At 48.5% G+C, this 21,388-nt stretch overlaps 2 protein-coding genes across 5 annotated transcripts in view; one reads left to right on the top strand and one right to left on the bottom strand.

Moving 5' to 3' along the window:
- Window positions 1-2,431: 2,431 nt before the first annotated feature.
- Window positions 2,432-10,516, top strand: GHRH (growth hormone releasing hormone). 2 transcript variants are annotated; one of them, XM_027624252.1, is made up of 5 exons: window positions 2,432-2,486; window positions 6,343-6,443; window positions 6,762-6,866; window positions 8,258-8,377; window positions 10,381-10,516. In XM_027624252.1, the coding sequence occupies exons 2-5, from the start codon at window positions 6,364-6,366 to the stop codon at window positions 10,397-10,399; spliced, it is 324 nt and encodes a 107-aa protein (XP_027480053.1). In that variant the 5' UTR covers window positions 2,432-2,486; window positions 6,343-6,363; the 3' UTR covers window positions 10,400-10,516. The 2 variants fall into 2 exon arrangements, with proteins under 2 accessions (XP_027480053.1, XP_027480054.1); XM_027624253.1 differs by having other exon boundaries at window positions 10,384-10,492.
- Window positions 10,517-16,118: 5,602 nt separating this feature from the next.
- The window catches only part of RPN2 (ribophorin II), a 59,376-nt gene continuing 54,106 nt past the window's right edge, over window positions 16,119-21,388 (bottom strand). For 2 of the 3 annotated variants that reach the window (XM_027621106.2, XM_027621108.2), the window contains 3 exons: window positions 20,900-21,029; window positions 19,277-19,324; window positions 16,119-16,441 (listed from right to left, as the gene is read on the bottom strand). In XM_027621106.2, the coding sequence (XP_027476907.1) occupies window positions 16,429-16,441; window positions 19,277-19,324; window positions 20,900-21,029 (191 nt within the window). In that variant the 3' untranslated portion in view covers window positions 16,119-16,428. The remainder of the gene's footprint in view (window positions 16,442-19,276; window positions 19,325-20,899; window positions 21,030-21,388) is intronic. The other variant, XM_027621107.2, reaches the window with a different exon arrangement.

Genomic DNA, 21,388 nt, shown 5'->3' with positions numbered 1-21,388 from the left:
AATAAAACTGTTAAAGTTCTTTTTTTAAAGAAAAGATTTTATTTATTTATTTGACAGAGAGAGACACAGCGAGAGAGGGAACACAAGCAGGGGGAGTGGGAGAGGGAGAAGCAGGCTTCCCGCGGAGCAGGGAGCCCGATGCGGGGCTCGATCCCAGGACCCTGGGATCATGACCTGAGCCGAAGGCAGACGCTTAATGACTGAGCCACCCAGGTGCCCCAAAACTGTTAAAGTTCTTTAAAAAAGAGTAGAAGAAGAAGTGGTAGGCCAAGGAAGGGCCTTAGGGGAACATTCGTCTGGTGCAGGGCACTGAATTTGGAAGTGAGAAACCTCTGTTCACATCCTGGCTCTCCCTCTGTCCAGTTGTGTGACCGTGGATAAGTGGGTCACCTCTCTGTGTCTCTGTTTTCTCACTTTGTTACCACTACAATAATAACAATGGTAAGAGCTCATTCTTGAGGCTTACTCTAGAGCAGGCCCCATACCTGATGCACCGGCACATTTAATCCTCACCCAAAAGCCTTATCAGTTGAGCCCTATCATTCTCCTGTTACAGATGAGAAAACTGAGAAAAGGCCTGCCTCCCTTAGCACAAAGCCTGGCAAGCAGAAGAGCTCCAGCTAAGGTTGAATTCTGATCCCCATGGCTTCTCCAGCCTACTCCCTGTGCCCAACATCTGCTCTCTGGCCTGGCGTCTATTCTAGGTACGTGCCACTCAGTCCCTGCTTCTATGGGAAATATCCTATGTGTGCTCTGTGCCAAGAACACGGCTCAGTGCAGGCTAAGAAGGATCACAAAAATCCTGCTAGGAGACTCCTTCAGAAACTACAGATTTCCCCCCAAGGGGCAGCCAAAAGTAGTCTTCACTTCCCCCTCTTCAACCAGAGCAGTCTCATGTTTTAAATCTGCTTTATATACTGCACTTCCACAGAGGATTTCCGAAAAGGGGCACCTGGGTGGCTCAGTGGGTCAAGCATCCGACTCTGGATTTCCGGTCAGGTCATGATCTCACGGTCCTGACTGTCTCCTTCTCCCTCTGCGCCTCCCCCCACTCGCATGCTGGAGCGCACACACTCACACACTCTCTCTCTCTCAAATAAATAAATCTTTTTTTTAAAGATTTTATTTATTTATTTATTTGACAGAGAGAGACACAGCGAGAGAGGGAACACAAGCAGGGGGAGTGGGAGGGGGAGAAGCAGGCTTCCCGCGGAGCAGGGAGCCCGATGCGGGCCTCGATCCCAGGACCCTGGGATCATTACCTGAGCCGAAGACAGACGCTTAATGACTAAGCCACCCAGGCGCCCCAATAAATAAATCTTTTTTAAAAAAGAAGAAGAGGGGCACCTGGGTGGCTCAGACTTGCCTTCGGCTCAGGTCATGATCCCAGGGTCCTGGGATCGAGTCCCGCATTGGGCTCCCTGCTCAGCGGGGAGCCTGCTTCTCCCTCTGCCTCTCTCTCTCTCTCTCTCTCTCTCTCTCTCTCTGTCTCTTATGAATAAATAAATAAAATATTAAAAAAAAGAAGAAGAAGATTTCTGAAGAAAGGTCTATGCCACTTTTTTTTTTTTTAAGTTTGAAAGCCGCTCTTCTCTAGCAGTCCTCGCGGTTCGGAGGCCTGGAGGGCAGAAGTAACTTGCTGCGGGTCAGAGAGGTCATGACTGACAGACCCAGGAGGAGCAGCGGGTGAAGCTTAGAGCTCCTTCCACTCAACAGTCGCGTGGGAGACCCGTGCCTCTGCCTTACGCTTTTATGCCATTCTTGAGGATTCTTTAGCTCCGGGCTCACAAAATCTGGAAACACAAGAACCCTCCCAAGGTTTGCCAACTCTTTCCTTCACACATTCTGAGGCAACTACCCATGATCAGCTGCCTTGACACATGACAACGGGTAGTCCCCGGGCTAGCTGCCTCTGCTGGGCAGTGGCCGCAGCAGGTGTAAATCGAATAGGGGGAAATCGTGCTCACTGGAAGAGAGAGAGCAAACAACGCTCCTCGCTAAGGAGAGAAAAACGCTTATCTGTAACGTTGACCACCCTAAAGTGAAATAAAGTTGCACGCAGACAAACAAAATTGTATCAACTTTTTTAAAAGGCACATTTAACTCAGAGAGTAAATGAACCCTTGGTGTTTCCCTGTTATGATTACTCCAATTACTAGAGAAGCAGTATTAAACTCTCCATTCACCTCAGAATAATATCATAACTTTGTGCTCTGTCCATTCCCTCCATGATAAAGGGAAAGTTCCATCCAAGCCTTCATTTGCAATGGGGAAAACCTCTTTCCCCTATTAGGGTTTGTCAGTGTGATGCTAAAAACGGTCCTTTGGTTGACTTGTGGGTAATTGATTCTCTGACGCTGACGTCGCTTAGGAAAATGAAGGTATAAATGATGGGAGCGCCACTCAGCCACCGAGCAAACGCCGATCCCGAGGTCCGGAGAGCTGGAGCAGCGCCTCATAGCGGAGGGACACCTGCCCCATCGGAGGTGAGAGAGGGTGGCCCTGGGGGCTGGGCTGGATGGGGCGAGAAGGTTGACCGTCTCACCAACTCAGAGACACCAAGTCAAAGAGGGCCACCACCATCCTCTTTGCCTGTGGACTAGTGAGCACCTTCAGCCCCATGGTTAGGGGCTCTGGAACATGCTTTTGATGAGAGGCGCCATGTTGAGGTTGTCTCGGATCCATGGCATCTCAACCATGGAGAAGTGGCTGGCAGGCAGACAGACAAGCTCCAGGTGTCTGTCAGGGGCGGATGAGGTCTCGGCTCCCCTTCACGGGTGTGCAGGCAGGCGTCTGGGGCAAGACATGAGCTGGCTAGAGTCGCCCGTCAACAATGGGGCTCTGCCATGGATCGGAAAGAAGCCAAGTGGCTGTGCAAATCAATACCGCCCATCTATCGCTCAAAACCCATTCAACATAATTGCCTGGAAATTGATAACATTTTGCTTTCTTGCTCAACTGCAGCTACGCTCCTTACTCAAGGTTTCAGATGCAATTACCTGCCCTTGGAGCGCTCCGTTACCCCCACACTTGTCTCTTGATCCATGCTTTGACCGTCCGATGTATTTGCGTCTTTCACCTAAAGCCGCTTCAAACCCTTTCTGGAAGGAGGTGGGGTGTCCCTCTTTTGAATGACAATTCAAGATGCTTCCTCATTAAAAACTTAGATCTCCTTCCGTTTGGAACACTATTGCTGAAACACTTTATAAACTGGATCAGGAGGTCAGTGCTTCAGCGTTCTTAAATTACAAAGCAGAATGTTTAGGAAAGGGAAAAGATTTTCTTCCTCAGTGTTCAAAAGTGGGCACTTGAGACCTGACCTCTGTCGTTGGCTGAAGATACATCTGCAGGATTCTCGTGGCATTCTTGGCATAGAGGCTGGCAAGAGGTGCCAACAAATGTAGGTCAAGTGCCCATTTATCCCGAATCCAGATGACCTCAAATAGATCTAACCACAGAATTCATTTGTAAACACTGTGGAAAGCTGATACTCATAATGATAGATGATAAACCTTAAAATGCCTTTGGAGCCATCAAGGAGTCATTGATCCTCTTGGATTTGTGCTACACTTAATTCCCTGGAATTCTATCTCTGTGGACTGCTTGTGTGGAATATGTCTGCCAATAGTTATTTTATCCTTGGTGATACAAGCTCTATTCTTATGGACCTATAAGAGAGGTAATTCTTGTTGTTTCCCAACTTTATCCAGTGGAATTTTGCAATGCTGTGGATTAGGTTCTCCTAGCCCCGAGGTTGCAATGGTGTCCTGACCCATCCCCTGGGGCATGCGGTTTGTAGCAAATGTTGTGCCTCTTGATTGTCCAGACTTTACGGTTGCTCAGCCGCATTCCGAATAAGCTGGGGGTTACAGAATTTACTATGACTTGCCCCCCAAAGTCTGCCTTCCTATCAGGTTATTTTCAACTCACTGAAACCCCTGGATGTGCATAGGAAAGGCATTGACCAAGCAGGTGTTCCTGTTTGTCTCCCTTTTTTCTTCCCTAGAGACCCAATGACAAAGAGCAAAAGCTTTCAGGTTTTGTTTTGTTTTTTTTCAGAACCACTTCCCATGTGCAGGTGATGAATTCTGAAGCGCCCGTGAATACGGAGCGCTGTGAATAGGGTATTGTATCTGGGAGGCTGCCTCCAGGAGCAGGAGGAAGCCTGCTGGCCTGGGAACTGTGAGGCCCATTCTGAAGTGCCCACTCTGAAACTAATTTGATGGAGGACCTTGGAAAAAGGCCCTTTTCCTCTCTGGGCTTGTTTCCTCGGCTGTAAAATGAAGATCGTGATACCTGCTCCAGAGGGCAAGTGTGAGGGTGAACCGTGTGGGCCAGGGGGCCCCTGGGGCTGGGGAGCACAGGAAAAGGTGCAGGAGGTGGGGAGGCCAAGGGAGAGCTTAGGCCAAGAGCGGAGGTTTGGTCTTTGCTCTGGAGGAAGTGGACAACCAAGGGCTTCTGAGCAGGGCAATGAAGTGATTAGGGGCCTGGATATGCCCAGGTCTTTAAAAGATCAGCAGCAAAGAAGTCAAGAAAGTCCAGGCTACAGCCGGGAGACAGAAAAAGTAGAGCTCTGGTCCTCCTCACCTCCAAAGATCTCCATGCTTAGGAAGAAAGTTCATTGCTAGAGAGGCAACCTGGACTAGGCCAGGAGAAGGGGGCCAAACGTGATATGGAATGATGAGGAGGACAGAAGACTGAGATCCTTCACCTGGGGAGCAAAGGCCTAAGTCAGATGCAAAACTCATCTAAAGGGCTCTGTCATGTGGATGAAGGTGCAGAAGCTGTGGGTGGCCCAGCAGGTGGATGTGGGCAAGGGGTGGGGGGCAGATGCCATGTTCTCATCCTTTCTCTAGCCCCAGTCCTTACCAGAAGAGTAGAAGCTTAACTCGTCTTTGCAAGACAAGGGGGTTTGCACTTGACACGATGAGAAAAACTTCCTAACAAGAAGAGCTGGCTGGGAATAGCACATCCTGGTTTGGAGGTAGTGAGCTCCCTGTCACTCACTAGCAGAGAGCATTTGAGCAGGAACTGGAGGATTGCTGGTGGCAGTAGGGAGTGGAGGGGGTGCCCACCCAGGAGATGCTGCTCCCTCCAGTTCTGGGTCTCAAGGCATGCCTGGGTTAGTCAAGACCCTGGTGTCTGGTAGAAGGGAGATGACGCTCTAGGAGGGCAGGCGAGCCCAGAAAAGGAAAGGTAATCCCGCCAGTACTGGCCCTGCTGGAAATCACTCTTCAACAGGACAGGAGAGAAAATGAAAGGCATGGGGTGATGTTGGGAAAGGAGGGGTTCCTGCCCCTCTCTGGGCTGGCTGGGCCCTTCCATGGGCCTGTGGATATCCTGCTGAGGAGGGGGCATGGTGAGTGGGGAGACCCAATTCCTAGGTAGCTGAGTCACCCCAACTTCCCTGCGGGCAGGGCTGAGTTGCCAGGGGAGCCTCGGTCCCCCACTGAGGCGGGTGCCTTCCCACGCTGCCTGTTCTCCCCCCAATTGCAAAGCACGGTGTCAGCAGGCCCCAATTAAGGGTAATTACATGATCTATTAGATGACTCTGCTGCACTGGTCCCCAGGCTCCTTGGTCTCTTCCAAGGCTAAATCCCCTTGGCGGAATCGAAACGTCTGGAGCAAGATGTATTGCTTTGCCTTCCCTCTGACTTCACACATAACAAAACAGGACAGGAGCCTGCCCCCTGAGTGGGTCTGATATGAGGTCATGGCTTCAAGTGTTTCAGAGAATTCCTTATGTGCCAGGCTACTCTCATCTCATCGAACCCTGACAAGGACCCTATGTAGTCAGTATTACAGACTCCATTTTATGGATAGGGCAACTGAGGCCCAAGGAGGAGAAGCCACTTGTCCTGGGACACACAGCTAGTGATGGTGGAACCCAGATATGAACTGATTTGTCGGACTCAGAGCCTGAGCTGTGGGCCCTGCTCACTGCTGTCAGCGCCACCGTGGGTGGGGATGGCTTAGGCGACCAGGGGAAGGTACCCCCTATCCCTTGCTGAGGCCTGAATTCCACATATAATGCCTTACAGCAAGGGGCAGTTTCCCTAATATCATTACTTTTCCATTCAACCCTATGGGGTCAGCAGGGTAACTTAACATGCCCATTTTACAGATGCAGAAAATGAGGTCAGAGCTTGTGACTGACAAAAACAGGACTTGAACCCAGGCCTGTCTGACTTCCAGAGTCTGGGTTCTTTTTCCTACCTCACAGCCTCTAAAGGACAAGGACTCGGGTTTGCATAGTGCCAAGCCCAGGGCTGGGCCCCACCAGCAAAGGGCATCCCTGTGGGCTATGGCTACACTTGATCTTCTCCTTCTGTCATTTTCCAGGAGCCGCCACAGGGGTGAAGGATGCTGCTCTGGGTGTTCTTCCTGGTGATCCTCACCCTCAGCAGTGGCTCTCACTCTTTCCCACCATCCCTGCCCCTCCGGTAAGTAGTCCTGCCACCAGGGCCTAGTTTCCCAATGTCCCCAAACCATCCCTGCAACCCAGTGGGGGATGAATTTGGGGGGGGTGCAGAAGAGAGCCCTAAGCTGGCCCCAGCCATCTCCTCAGCAACCCCCACTGCTCATTTCTGGGAGAGGGGTGGACTCTGAGCTCCAGAGAAGCCTCCCGGACTGGGTCCTACCGTCTCTGGGGATGAACAGGGCAACGGGCAGAAGGACCTTACAGGGACTTGAGTACAGCTCCCCATTTCCTCGCCTGACCCTGCCACCCCACCCTTTGACCTCTGACTCCTTCCATATAGAATCCCTCGGTATGCAGATGCCATCTTCACCAACAGCTACCGGAAGGTGCTGGGCCAGCTGTCTGCCCGCAAGCTACTGCAGGACATCATGAGCCGCCAGCAGGGGTAAGCTGAAGTCCTAGTGATTTTTTCCCACATTTCGATGCATCAGAGTGTGGAGGGACTTTTGGTCCCTCCCCTTGGACAGCATCTGTCACTTCCCGATTTGCCATAGTGGAAGGGCCCTAATGTGAAGACTTACCTCTAACTACGAAATGATCATTGAACACCAACTCTGTGCTTCTCCCCATGCGAGGCTCCAATAGTCATAATACCGATGGTAGTTACCATTAGATCATAATTCTGTGCTGGAAACAAAGGCTCTGCACTGGGATATTTCCATGCATGCAGGACAGTGCTGGACACACAAGTATTAGCCATTACTCTTAGTTTCCTACCTGTAACAATCCTATGAAGTAGGTGCTGTTTACTCTCATCTTGTAGCAAAGTTAATAGCTTCCAAAGGACACACACCAAATAGTGGCAGGGCTAGGATCCAAAGAGCCCGACATCACAGCCTGCACATTTTTTTATTTTGAAGAAGTTCCACACTTACAGAAAAGTTGCAGCAATAATACAGTGGACTTCCACATCCCCTCCCCCATCTTCAACAATTACTACTGTTTTATCATATTTGCTGCCACGCACACGCACACACACACAAACACGTGTGCACGTTGTTATTATTTTGCTGAACCATTTGAGAGTAAACTGCAGTCATCACAACCCTTTACCCTTAAATACTCCTGCATGGTGCCTCCTAACAGCTAACAAAAGGACATTCTCAGACATAATCACAGAATAATTAGCACTTAAGTGTGCATATACACATTTCACCAATTTTCCCAAAATGTACTTTGTAGAAATTTTTAATGTTCCTGGTCCAGGATCATGGGTTGCACATAATTGTCATGTCTCTTTAGTTTCTTTTACTCTGGACAGTTCTTCAGTCTTTCATGACATTGACATTTTTTTTATTAGTAAAGGCCAATTATTCTTTATAGAATAGAAGGTCCCTCGTGTTGAATTTGCCTGATGTTTCATCATGATTAGATTCAGGTTATGCATTCACAGCAGTGATATTGTGTCCTTCTTGGTGCCCCATATCAGGAGGCACATGATGTCCCATTATTGGTGATGGTACCTTTAGTGGCTTGGTTAACATGATGTCCGCCAGGTTTCTCCTCTGTAAAGTTAATATTTCCCCTTTATAATTAGTAAGAAATCTGTGGGGAGATGTTTTGCAAATATGTATTTCACAGCCTGTATTCTTCACTACCAAATGCCTTCCTCAGTGTTGCTGAATCTAATTCCATTGGGTGGAACAGTCCACACCAGACTTTGGAAAAGGTATAGGGACCCACCTGTGTTGCTTACTTTGCCCTGGCCTTTCCCAGGCTTCTCCACATCCTACCCGAATAGCAACCTCAACTGTTGCTCTTTTTCTAATGTACTAGAGTGAGAAACCGGGAGCAAGGAGCAGAGGTACGGCTTGGCCGTCAGGTGGACAGTATGTGGGCAGGCCAAAAGCAGACGGCACTGGAGAGCGTCCTGGCAGCCCTGTTGCAGAAGCACGGGTAGGAGTATGTGTGTGCTCACACGTGTATGTGGTTAGGGACCTCAGAGGCTTCCTTCCCCATGGGTTGCCAGGAAAAGGAAAGAATCTCCACCTCTCTAAAGGTCTGGGGCTCTGCCAAGCAAACTGGGAACAAGGTCTCTCCTTACATACGTCAAGTCCTGGAGGAAGGGAAGAAAATGCGTGCTGGAGACAGGATCTTATCTATTGCTGTATCTCCAGTGTGAAGCAAGAGGCCAGGCTCAGCGTCTGTGTGTGTTAGTTACTCAGTAGTTCTGGGATAGGACCCAGGAACCTGAATTTTAACAAATGACCCAGGGGATTCTGATGCCGATGATCTGAGAGGCACACCCTGGATCCCTTGGCAAGTTCCCAAAACTATAAAGCCAAGGAAAGGCCAGCCCCTTCCAATACCCTCAGGCAGACTAGCATGGGCAGCACTCAGGAGAGGGAAAGATGAAGATGGCGGACGACGGTCATTCCTCCTGTCACTGACCCTCATGTTCCCACTGGGTGTCAGGGAAGATCAGGAATGAGAGCTCTTGTTTTACAGAGGAGGGAAACTGAGGCAAAGAAGGGGCAGCAGCTGGCCCCAAGTCCCAAGACCCGTTTGCTTCCCTTCTTCACACGGAGCTCTACTTCACAAAGTTTCCCAGGTTTGACGTGACCATTTGTGGGGAAACTCTGGTATATTTTTGAGCCTGATTTTATTATTATTTTTTTTAAGATTTTTATTTATTTATTTAACAGAGAGAGAGAGACAGCGAGAGAGGGAACACAAGCAGGGGGAGTGGGAGAGGGAGAAGCAGGCTTCCCGCGGAGCAGGGAGCCCGATGCGGGGCTCGATCCCAGGACCCTGGGACCATGACCTGAGCCGAAGGCAGATGCTTAACGACTGAGCCACCCAGGCGCCCCGAGCCTGATTTTAAACTATGAGCACAAACATGTCCCAGCATGGCTCTGCCAGTCACTTCTGCACCAACCTATTAAGCAAATCCCGTTCCCAGCAGAGCTCTCCACGTGCTCCCTCACCTTCTTCCCAACCTAATTAGACACCAAGAGCCCAGAGATCTCACCAACTACAGTCCTGTGGAGATACAAGCAGCAGACAGATGGGCAGGCTGCAGGAGGGGCGAGAACCAGCCTGGGAGGCACACAGCAAGCCAGCTTCCTTGTTTCCCCCTTTGTGGAGGGACGAGGAGCTCGAATCACCTCTAAGGTCCCTAAGACTAGAATTCTAAGAATAACGCCTCCCCCCAGGCGCTCACGCTGGGATTAAGGTCATCATTCACCTGCTTTATGGCTCCTGCCAGGCCCCAGTGGGGTAGGGTGGGGTGGCCCCAGGGAGGACCAGGTTCTAAGAATGCAGGTTTTGTTCCTGCAGGTTAAAAGCCAGAGACTTCACAGAGCAGGCAGGAAGGGGCCCGGAGGCTGCTCCAGCCATTGTTCCCCCTCTAGCGTAAGGGCTGCAAATCCCAGGATCTCCTGGGGGGCCTAAGGAAACAATGGAAGAATGAGTTCTTATACCTTGATAGTCAGAGGAGAGTGATCTGGAAGATGGCACATTTGTACCCCCACCACACTTTGTGTCCACCTAATGGCCCTGTGAGGAAACTGAGCTTCAGAATGATCTGTCCTCCCCTCCCTGGAAAAGTCGGCCGATGGCTACTGCATGCCAGGCTCTTGGCTGAGGGTACGGCAGTGGCTAGGGGTCCCTGCTCTCATGGAATTCATTGCTGCACCACCACACTGAAGCAGGCAGAAATTAAGCAAGTACCTGAACAGTGGATTATTTAATCTGTGATAAATGGTAAAAGATGTGAGGGGTGTGGTTGAACGTATGTGCGGGAAGGAATAACCTAATCCAACCCTGGCTGGGGATCAGAGGTGGCCCAGACTGCTCGTCCTGACCCTGGAGTACCTATCACCCCAGTTCCAGGTGTCCTGGCCAAACGCACCCAGAGCGTCAGTCTCTCCAATTGAGTTTTATCTTTCTTTCTGCAGCAGGTATTCCCAAGGATGAAGACACCACCTGTGTTTTTTGCTACCTGCAGCCAAAACACAACCGGATCCAGTTAATCCTATTGAATCTCTGACCTACTTTTTCCATCATAAATACAATAAAATTCCCCCATACTGGTCTGCATCTCAATTTCCTTTTCTCTCCAGCCTAATTTTTTTTTTTTTATGTGTTTTACACAGAGTTACATTTCCCAAAGAGCTATTACAAGGTATACTACAAAACTAACTAACATTTACCAAATAAGTACTTGGAGTGGTGGCAGCTTGATGCATAGAATCTCAGAGGCTCCTCACACGGCCTGATGGGAGGTACTGGTATATTCACTTCACAGACAAAGCAATGAGGCACAGGAAATGTAACTGAAGTGCCAAGGTCACTGCTGACAAGTGAGAGAACTGGGCTTCAAACCCAGGCAGGCCAGCTCAGAACCAGGCTCTTTACCATATCCGTCTGCTCTGGGCCAAAGTCATCCTTCCTCCACTGGTGACTTGCTCATCTATGAGTGATATCATTTATTCATTCCGCAAATATTTATAGAGTACCCCCTACGTGCCAGGCACTGTTCTAGGCACTGGGAATACAACTGTGAGCAAAGAGGCAAAGCCCCTGATCTCATAGACCTTATATTCTAATGAGGGGGAAGAAAAATAAAAACAAGTAAGTATAGAATATGTTAGATGGTGGCGGTTGCCCAGGAGAGACATTTAAGGGACTGGAGCATGCCGGAGGGCAGTTTTGTAGCTATCATCCACACATGTGGTGTGCTGTGGTCAGGGAAAGCCTCAACGAGAGGGGGACATTTGACTAAAGGCCTGAAGGAAGAGAGGGGGTTGGCTATGTATCTGGGTAAAAAACATTCCAAGCAGAGTGAAAACCCAACATAAAGGCCCTGAGGCAAAAACACAAAAGGAGCAAGAGCAAGGAGGCCAATGTGGCTAGCTAGAACATTGTGAGGGTACAAGCAGAAGCTGGCTGAGGGGGAGCTGGAGGCCAGCTCGTGGGGATCCTCAGAGGCCATGGGTGAGGACTCGGGATCTTGCTCTTGGCAGGGCAGGAGCCGTCAGAGTTTTTTTTTTTTTAAAGATTTTATTTATTTATTAGAATGAGAGAGAGAGAGAGAGAGAGAGAGAGAGAGAGCACATGAGAGGGGGGATGGTCAGAGGGAGAAGCAGACTCCCCACCAAGCAGGGAGCCCGATGCGGGACTCGATCCCAGGACTCCAGGATCATGATGACCTGAGCCGAAGGCAATCGCTTAACCAACTGAGCCACCCAGGCGCCCCCGTCACAGAGTTTAAGTGGAAGAATGACATGAACTGATTTGCATTTTAAGTCACTCTTAGAAAGGGTCGAATTCTGGATACTTTCGTAGAGGAGAACTAATTTGCTGATGGATAGTATGTGGGGATTGGAGTGAAGTCAAGAATGATTCCAAAGTTTTTAGCCTGAGCAACTGGAAGGATGGAGTAGCCATTTAGGAGCTTTGGGGGAGGATAATTAGGAGTTGAGCGCAGAATTAGGGGTTTGGGTGTGGACCTATTGAGTCTGAGATGCCACTTAAGTGTCCAAGTGAGGATATTGTGGAGGCACCTGCGTATGTAAGTCTGGAGTCCGGAGGGAGATCCCGGCAGCCAGTTTGGCTCGGGAGCCACCAACCCTGAAAGTTGGGAGAGTAGGTTAGATCACCAAAGAAGAGAGGACATAGAGAAGCGGTCCAAGGACTTACCCCAGGGAATCCCTATATTTAAAGTTTTGCAGAAAGATGAGGAACCAGTGAGAGAGACTAAGAATGAGCAGGCAGTGAGATGACAGGGAAACTACAAAAGAGAGGAATTCCAGAAGCCAGCCGAAGACAGTGTTTCAAGAAGGAAGTGACCCAGTGTATCAAATGCTGCTGATTGGTCAAGACAGTTGAGAACTGACCAATGAAGTGACCATGGGAGCCCTGATGACCTGGCAAGAACAAACTGGGTACAGTGGTGGAGGCATAAGTCTGACTACAGTGGATTCAAGAGCAGATGATAGGAGAGGAACCAGAACTGGTAGGTATAGACCGGGCTGTCCAATATGGTGGCCACTAGCCACATGCAGCTATTGAACACTTGAAATATGTCTAGTACAAGCTGGCATGTGCTTTAAGTACAAAACAGACACTGATTTCAAAGACAGTATGAAAAAAGAATACAAAATACCGGTGTTTTTTATATTGATTATATATTAAAATAGATTTATTAGGTTAAATAAAAGACATGAAAATTAATTTCACCTTTTTATTTTTTTCTAAATGTCTTTCCTTTTTTAAATTTTTATTATTATTATTTTTAAGATTTTATTTATTTACTTGTCAGAGAGATAGAGCGAGCACAAGCAGGGGGAACGGCAGGCAGAGGGAGAAGCAGGCTCCCTGCTGAGCAAGGAGCCAGACATGGGACTCTATCCCAGGACCCTGGGATCATGACCTGAGCCGAAGACAGACACTTACCCAAGCGAGCCACCTAGGCGTCCCAAATATCTTTCTTTTTATTAAAAAAACAAAATTCAATAAACTATTTTCAAATTTTATTTAAGTAATCTCTACACCCAACATAGGGCTTGAACTCACAACCCTGAGATCAAGAGTCACATGCTCCACTGACTGAGTCAGGTGCCCCTCTTTTTTTTTACTTTTTTATGGTGGTTACTAGAAATTTTTTTATTTATCTTGAGAGAGAAAGAGAGCAGGGGGAGGGGCAGAGGCAGAGGGAGAGAGACTCCTTAAGCAGGCTCTGCACTCAGAGTGTGGAGCCCCACGTGGGGCTCCACCTCACTTTCCTGAGATCATGACCTAAGCTGAAATCAAGAGTCAGATGCTTAACAGACTGAGCCACCCAGGCGCCCCTGGTTACTAGAAAATTTAAAATCATCTGTGTGGCTTGCATTATATCTCTATGAGATAGTGCCGGTAGAGAATTCTTTTGAAGTTTCGCTGTAACGGGAAGCAGAGACCGGGAAGCCACTGACCACAAGATGCCTATGTCAGTGATTACTCAGCTTTTTCTATTCATGGACCATTTCACCTGGGCCAGATACCTCCGCACATCACCTACCCTACACACGCCTCTTAGAATCCATGAATGTTCGTGGGGGGGTGGGGTGGGGGGGAGATCAAATTGTTCTGTATTTTGCTTCGAGTAATAGTTACACCAGTGTCATGAGATATAAAAATTCATTGAGCCGTACACTTAAGATCTGTGCATTTTGCTATAACTAAATTAAAAAAACTAGGAAAAGTCTGGATGATGAGATGTCTGTTTTGATAAAAAGTACAGGATGAATCGCAGCATTCTAGAGTTGCTGAGGACTCGGAGACAGCAACCCCACCCCGGTCCTTCTGCAGCCAGGGACATTCGGCGCTGACCTCGGGCCTGGCAGGCAGGTCTCCCGTCTCCCTGCACCAGAGCTGTGAAGCCAGTTTGATTCTTCACAGGCCGTAGACCACCTGCTCTCTCTGGGAGCCCCCAGTGTACCCTCCAAGAAAGAATGTCAAGCGTGGGAAAGGCTCTACAGGGGACCATTGTGGCTGGCTCTGGCGAGGAGGCCATACCAACAATGGGGGACAAAAGCCCCCTCCAGAGGAGAAGGCTGGCCTTTGAGGGCTGGCAGTCCACTTCAACCAAGAGAGGCAGGCAGGCCGAGAACCTGCCGAGGAAGGAGCACAAAGGAGGAAGCTGCTGGATGGTGGACGGGCCACGGCCAGCCTCCCTCCCCCAGACCCACCTGCTCATCTCTTTCCTCCACTCCAACAAAAGCAAAAACTGAGGCCTCTCTCAATTTCCAATTAATTTTTCAAATGAAATAATGAACACTGGGCCCTACAGCTACATATGCTTTTCGAAGGGAATGCAATTATAAAGGAAAAAAACCACAGTGGCAACAATTCCTGCTCTTTATCACTGTTAACTACAACACCAATGGCGTCGTGAAAGACTTCACCCCTCCCCGTGGAGGGGCTGGGAGCTTCTTATTCCCGTGGGGGTTCTACTTAAGATCGAGTGCCATTTTTTTCCCCTAAAGAAATGCTCTAGTCAATGGGGGACTTGTCGCTTTTAATGATAATCCCTTATGTTTGTATTAACTTCAAGTTCACAAAGAGGCTTCCCATCCATTGCTTCATTTGCTCCCTCCCACAGCCCCCTGGAGAAAGGCAGGGGTGGGAGGTCAGGTACCCCGTGGAGTCCCACTGCCCGGAGGGAGCAAACCTGGGAACTGATTCCTGATTCCAGGGCAGTGCTCCGGCGTGGTTTCAAGACTCCAGGTCCCTCAGGAAATGCGAGCTGGGGAATCAGGTGAATTAAACAATCAAACAAACACATGGACTTGATGCAGACTGCTTACTTTGCTCCAACACACAGGAAAGAACAGTGATGGCCATATCTACGCTGATCAAACACTGAGTCAATGAGGAGGGTCGGGCACTTTGGTTTAAGTGTTTTGGGCATAACCTCATTTAATCCTTACAAAGCCCTTAGACATATTATTGCCATTTTACTGATGGGAAACCAAGGCCCTGAGGGACCAAGGAGGGGCACAGCGGCTAATCAAGCAGGTCAGCTGGGACTCTAAACCACCATGGTTAATAGTCCTTAGAGAAAGCCAGGCCCAGCACTCACTGTGGCGTCAAAGAAAAACCAGAGTCAAATGGTAGTTAAAGCAGTAAAAACAGGTTTCATTCAGGACTGCAATACGGGGAAAGAGACCTCAGCACAGAACCGGGCTCAATTCAGAACACAGCATGGGCAAGTGGGAATTTATAGCCAAGGGGCAGGGTGGGGATCAGTGGATGGAAGAAGGAGCTTCCGGCTGAATGGACCTAACAGGGTCCTTGCTGAAGACCGGCCAGGGTGATCAGACATCACCTGAGGGGCAGTAGAGGATGTCCAGCTAAGCTGGAAAGCAATCTGATTAAAATCATTTCCACCCCCCAATTCAGGAAATACTGTTAGAATTACCTGTATTTCAAAGGTTATCTGAATGTATTTATGTTTCAACTAATAGAATTAGAGGCGATGAGCGGGAGTAGGTGTACACAACGAGGGGCTAATTAGGGAAGGTGCCAAGCACTGCGCCAAGCACTTCAGATGCACGAAGCTCCTTTACTTATACGAAGTGGGCACAGTTATTATCTCTCTTCCACAGAACAGGAGGCTTAGAGAACTGCAGCCCCCGGCCCCATGTCCCTCGGCCTCAACCAACCTAACAAGCGGTGACAGTAGGCTTGCCTGACACCTGATCTATCCACTGGACCATACTATTCACTACAACTTTTCTACAAATATTATACACCCTCTGGGTGATGGTCGTTCCGGCACAACTTCAAAAGGCGCATCCCCGACATAGGTGTGAATGAGCCTAAGGATACTCATGTGGTCAGCCTCCTTTTAAGACAATCCCTCCCCTCCCCCACTACACACCAAGCCCAAACTGTCAAGGCAAAAGCAGAGGGGGCTTCAGATACCAACAGGGCTCCTTTGCAGACAGAAGGTGCCCACTGCTGGAGAAGAAAGGATGCTTGCTTTTCTAGGCAATTCTCAGTTCCGTTAGGCAAGAGGCAAGAAGGAGCAATGGAAAAAGGCCTGGAGAAAGACCATGGCCACTGTGTCAACAGTACTTCCCAATTAAGTCCTCCTGTTATGTGCCCTGGGGATCCCAGAAGCCTGAACAAACTTTCAGTCAGGCCTCTGTTCCTGTTATTCTCTTTATTCCAAAACAGATTAATTACAAATTTCAACTTTTCAAATGCAACACCTGGCAGCTAAGTTAGGAATATTCACAGCAGCTGGCTAGGGCACCGTGCCAAAGAAACGGAGTATCGGGGCTCACAGATATCCACTCTGTGTTGGGGAAACAGAAAAACAACAAGCAAAAGTATAACCACAATTTTGACTTTTTTCTGTTTAAATAAAGTTTCTTCATTCCTCTTTACAAACTGTGAATTGTTCTTGACTCCTTTTCTTGATACTCATTTCGGCTTTCTTCTTCCTTCTTCTGGCACTAGTGTGCTGTTCTGAAAGAAAATGGGGACAAACATAGAATTACTGAGGTTTCAATTCACTGTTACAGTTCCTAACTGGTGACAACGGAGGGACCAAGGTCCTCTGCCATTGATAAGATCCCACTGTATTTATTTATGGCCCATCTCATTTCACAAGAGGTTGTGAGACAGCTAGTTCTAACTATAGCTGATGACGATGTAAATAAAAAACAATGACACAAACCTGACAACTAAGAAAGCGGCATATGGAGCTCTGAGGTGAGGGAATTCCAGGCACACCTCTCACAGTGCAAGGCCAAAAAGACAGTGTAAATTTCAACTAGGGGGAAGAAAAAGGAAAGCTTGAAGAGTGTTCGTCTTCAATCTCCCAGACTCCGGATCTGCCAAGCAGCCCGGGGCCCTTAGGGAGCCTGGAAGACAATACTCTGGCCATTCAGTACAGAAACCTGCACCATAGTCCTGCCATGCAGGACTCCTGTCATGTTCCTGCCAATGGTCAGCCTCAGCATCTGAACCTAAGAATGAGTCTCAAAAATGGGACTCAGCTCACAGAAAAATTTTAAGAGGGGATAAAAACCTTTCAATCTCTTTATTCCTTCTTTCCACATGGCTGTCCTTCCCTAGACTCAAAGAACTGATGGGGAAACACAGGAATGAAAATGACAATCCAGATGGCCACTGTGCAACCAGGAGGGTGAAGCAGCAAATGAGTGTTTCAGCAGCTCCAGCAAGCAGAGAGCCGACACGCACGCCGTCCCGAGCGGGCGGTTATACCCAGTGGTGAGGGCTGACATGACGGAGCCGCAGTCTTATAGGATGGCAGGCCCCAAGCCAATTAATCAGTAGTTCTGGGGGACATACACAGGCACAGAACTAATCCTGAGGGCCGAAGGGAGTGCTCCTAATTCCCTGCCAACACCCAGGTACACTAAAATGTGTGTGCTCTGAAACGTCCGTGCAGAGAGGAGAGCATGAGTACGAAGGAAGGAGCGGAAAGGCTAGTGGCTCATAAGCCACCATCTTGGCTAAGAAGTTATACCCTCTATGAAGCCTCATCAAATCAATGTACGTCCTCAGATCAAAAGCACTTAGCTACCAGAGACTTTCCTTTAAAATACTAGGTCCCAACCTCTGGAAGTCCCAAATGTCCACATGATCAAGCATTTTTCCTTTCTCTCAAGCAGTGTGATTTGGGGGTAGCAGCAGCGTGAGGGTAGACTATCTACATAGCAAGAAAAAAAAATCAATCCAGAGTTATTTCAAAGAATTAAAGAGCTCAATAGTTAGCAGAAAGGACTAGTTCAAAAGTGAAATCCCAGAGCAACTCTAATTCAGGACAAAACCAATTGGGTATGTGAGGGAATGGGGGTGGGGACAAGGGACTGACTACACAGGGGAGCTTTCTCAAGTGTAGAAATAGTCTGTCTTGACTGAGGTGGTATTTACATGATCGGGTAAATCTGCCAAGATTCACAGATTGTACACAAAAATGGTGAATTTTACCAGATATAAATGATACCTCGATTAAACCCGAAAAAACCAAAACCAAGACAAATGCAGTCTTTCTGTTGAGGGTTAGAGGTACCAGCTTCTGCTTACACGTCAGTGAAAAGGTTCCACAGTCTATGCTTTTGACGACCTCTCTGATTTGCAGAGGATTAAACATTAGATGGCTCCGTTGCTTTGGCAGGGATCAGGGAACACAAATAAAAACTCAGATACCTCCCTCTTCTCTCTGTTGGCCTAGTACAGGTGTCAGCAAATGCCAAATCCAGCCCACCACCTGTTTTTGTAAATTAAAGTTGTAATGGGGGGGCGCCTGGGTGGCTCAGTCAGGTAAGCGTCGGACTCTTGGTTTCGGCTCAGGTCACGATCTCAGGGTCGTGGGATCGAGCCCCGCATCAGGCTCCCCACTCATCTTGGGGTTGCGTGTCCCTCTCCCTCCGCTTTTGCCCCTCTCCCAGCTTGTGTGCACGCACTCTCTCAAATAAAATCGTTTTAAAAAATAAAGTTTTATTGGAACACAGCCACGGTCATTTGTTTACAGTCTACTTCTGCTTTCACATAGCAGTGGCAGAGTTGAGCAGCTGCGACAGAGGCCATTCGGTCTGCAAAGCCTAAAATACTATCTTTCCGGAATACTTTTGCTGATCCCTAGTCTAGAGGAGTTGAATAATGAAGCAGACACTCCCTCTCCTTCCTTCCCTTCACCTTGCCTCCACTTCTGTCCTCATCCCAGGATTAATACCTAGAGAATGGGTGATCTTTCACGTGACATTTTAGCCACACAGGGAGCAGCCCTGAACTACACCCTTTGTTTTAGGAACCAGGGTTCTGATGCTGACTTTGAGCTATGGCCAATAGTCCTTCATAATTGCGTTTCACCAAACCATACTGCTTGACCCAAAGATTAGTGTTATAAAAAGGCCTAGAAACAGTGACAAGGTGTGCCAGGATTTGCCATGGGACCGTTTTGTGAATTTAGATGTTCTGAATGGGGTCCCCATTCAAGAAGTCCAAGGTTGCCTCTGTCTTCTCAACTCCACTCTCCTATAAACACAGAGAAAGGGGCTGCTATCTATAAAGTACCCCATGGACATAAGGGAGGATGGAGTCTAATGTAGTCAAAGCCAGATCAGAGTTACCCCATCAGTTGGGCTAACTCAGGGAGCTTTGATTTTTGCCCTGGTCCAGGAAGTGGGAACATGGCCCCAGAATTCAGCTTTGGCTTGGGGAAGGTGGGGAGGAATGAGTGGGCTGAAAATCAGATAAACAACTGACATGCACGAGGTGGGCAAGATGGGAAAGGGGCCCTGCTTCTGGGATGAGTCCACCCTTCATCTTTACCGTAGTGTCCTATATTTTGCCAATCTACTGCTCTGCTCTGCAGCGATCCTGCCAAAGGAAAGAGGGTTTGAGAATCAAGAAAGGACAGTGGGAAGAGAAATAAGCTTGAGAAAAGAAATGGCAGCAAACACCCAACCAGAGCTTCCGTTAGGGTCAATGATTTCCCCAGTGGCAGTTTGTTCTAGGACTCACAAAGACAGCAACAGAAGAGTGGGCTTTAACTTTCTGTATAAGGGGTGTGTGTGTGTATGTGTGTGCGTGCATGTGCAAGTGTGCGTGCGTGTGCTGGAGAGGGGATGAGAACCATGGTCTCTCTCCTCAGAAAATGTACACAGTTTTAGGATTCCAGATTAGGACCTCCTGCTAAGCAGGATCTAAATCTACCTCACCTTCCCCTTGATTTTGTTCATCTTGTGTGGGCAACTTCCAGAAAAGAGAGAACTCCACAGAGTGCAGCCCTTTGGCTCCCTGGGGCCTGGACTGGCTGCTGCCAGGGAACAGGGCCCTGCTTAGAAAAAACAGCTGAATCCCTGGCTCTTTCTCAGATGCAATGCACAGCTGCGAAGTGAAGGCTGCTGGAGGGGCAGAGAAATGAAGCAGCTGCTGCGGCCGGCGCTCAGAGACGCTCTGGCGGAACGTGGATTACTAAAGCGAAGTGAGGGAGCACGTCGGGACCAGTCTCCAAGGCGAGGCTCTCAGAAAGCTCACGATGGAGACTCGAGCAGGCTGAGACACGTAGCTCTCGCGCCTACCAACGGTCTCTGAGAAAGCCTCTGATCTGACCCAGTGAACTGGAGCCGTGCTGGAGGGCACACTCTTTAGTTCGATTCTTACAGCAAACGTCTTAGAGGAGAAAGCAGGGCACATCTGAAACTGTTAACTTAAGCAGGGCACATCTGAAACTGTTAACTTCCAAAGGTGAAAGCAACTCTGACCTTTTCTTATTGACCTTTACGCAGCTGAAATCACCCAAGTTCTCATAAAGTCAAATCAATGAGAAACACCTATGTGACATTTAAATGTGCCTCTCATCCAGGTTCGGAAGTCAAGCTGCCGCCGCCGCGCTGACATCTGACCACTTGTGCGAACCTAAGGTGGTCTGGTTGTCAGGGCCGTGGTGGAGGCTACTGAGCAGGGCTCCCTGTTGGGGGCCTCCTATAACCTGCAGCAATTTCGGAGTGGGGGAGGGGCTGGGAAGCGCACGGCCCTCAGGCTGAGGAGGAAAAGCTCCAGTGGGTCTGTCAGGGGTTACAGAGGAGGAATTCTCTGGGGCCCGGGTAGAGGGCAGCATAGGGTTCTCTGTGGCAGTAGTGAACATTTTTATACCAGCCAGCACATTACCAACAATCTTCGGCCACACGTATTCTAATCCATTTTAATCTTCATAAAGAAATTTTCTTCTCTTATTCTAATGTGTCAGGGCATAAATCACTGTGGTTTTAATACATTTAAAGCTGATCACCAAGGCCCTTTTCTGACTTAAAAGACTGGATTAAGGTGTCACACTTGCCCCCAAGGATCCGAATCATCCTACCACAAATTTGTTCAAAGAGCTGGGTGAGCAGAGCTGACAAAAATATTTCTAATCCCACGGTGAGTCCCTGGCCCATCCCCAAGCCTTACCTCTTGATTGCCTGCTGGGCCAGCATCCGATTGCCAGCCAGAAACGTCACACTGCCCAAGATGGCCAGGTACTTCAAGGTCTGGAACATGTTGAGCTGAGTCCAATAGACATACATGAGCCCCAGCATCGCTGCAGGAACAGATGTCATGACAGCCAATTAAGTGAAATAGTGACAATTGCCTCGGGCAGAGGACAGTTAGGAACAGTAACTGCTGGATTCTGAAGAAGTGTCTATTTCTACACCAGCTGGTTTTATTCCTTTTATCCGATGCCAGAAAATAAATAACTCAATATACCTACTTTGGCTACCAAAAAATCCAGAGGTAAAAATCAGACCTCAGCACCTCAGCTACTTTAACTATCTTGTTCCATGTTCCAGCTCACATCTGTTTTATTGTAGGTTTTATTTTTATTTTTTATTTTGTTGTTGTTTTTTAAACATGATTGTCCTATTATATTCAGGATTCATTTTTCAAATTCTGAACAAA

Source organism: Zalophus californianus, chromosome 8 (genome assembly GCF_009762305.2).
Source record: "Zalophus californianus isolate mZalCal1 chromosome 8, mZalCal1.pri.v2, whole genome shotgun sequence".
NCBI lineage: Eukaryota > Metazoa > Chordata > Mammalia > Carnivora > Otariidae > Zalophus > Zalophus californianus.
The sequence above is the reverse complement of the archived record's forward strand: the minus strand, read 5'-3'. Positions and strand labels throughout refer to the sequence as shown.

Bases quoted from the DNA above. Each gene is read 5' to 3' on its own strand.
- GHRH (XM_027624252.1), top strand. From the start codon at position 6,364: ATGCTGCTCTGGGTGTTCTTCCTGGTGATCCTCACCCTCAGCAGTGGC. The intron at 6,444-6,761 runs GTAAGTAGTCCT...CCTTCCATATAG, and splicing joins CCACCATCCCTGCCCCTCCG to AATCCCTCGGTATGCAGATG. The intron at 6,867-8,257 runs GTAAGCTGAAGT...CTAATGTACTAG, and splicing joins ATCATGAGCCGCCAGCAGGG to AGTGAGAAACCGGGAGCAAG.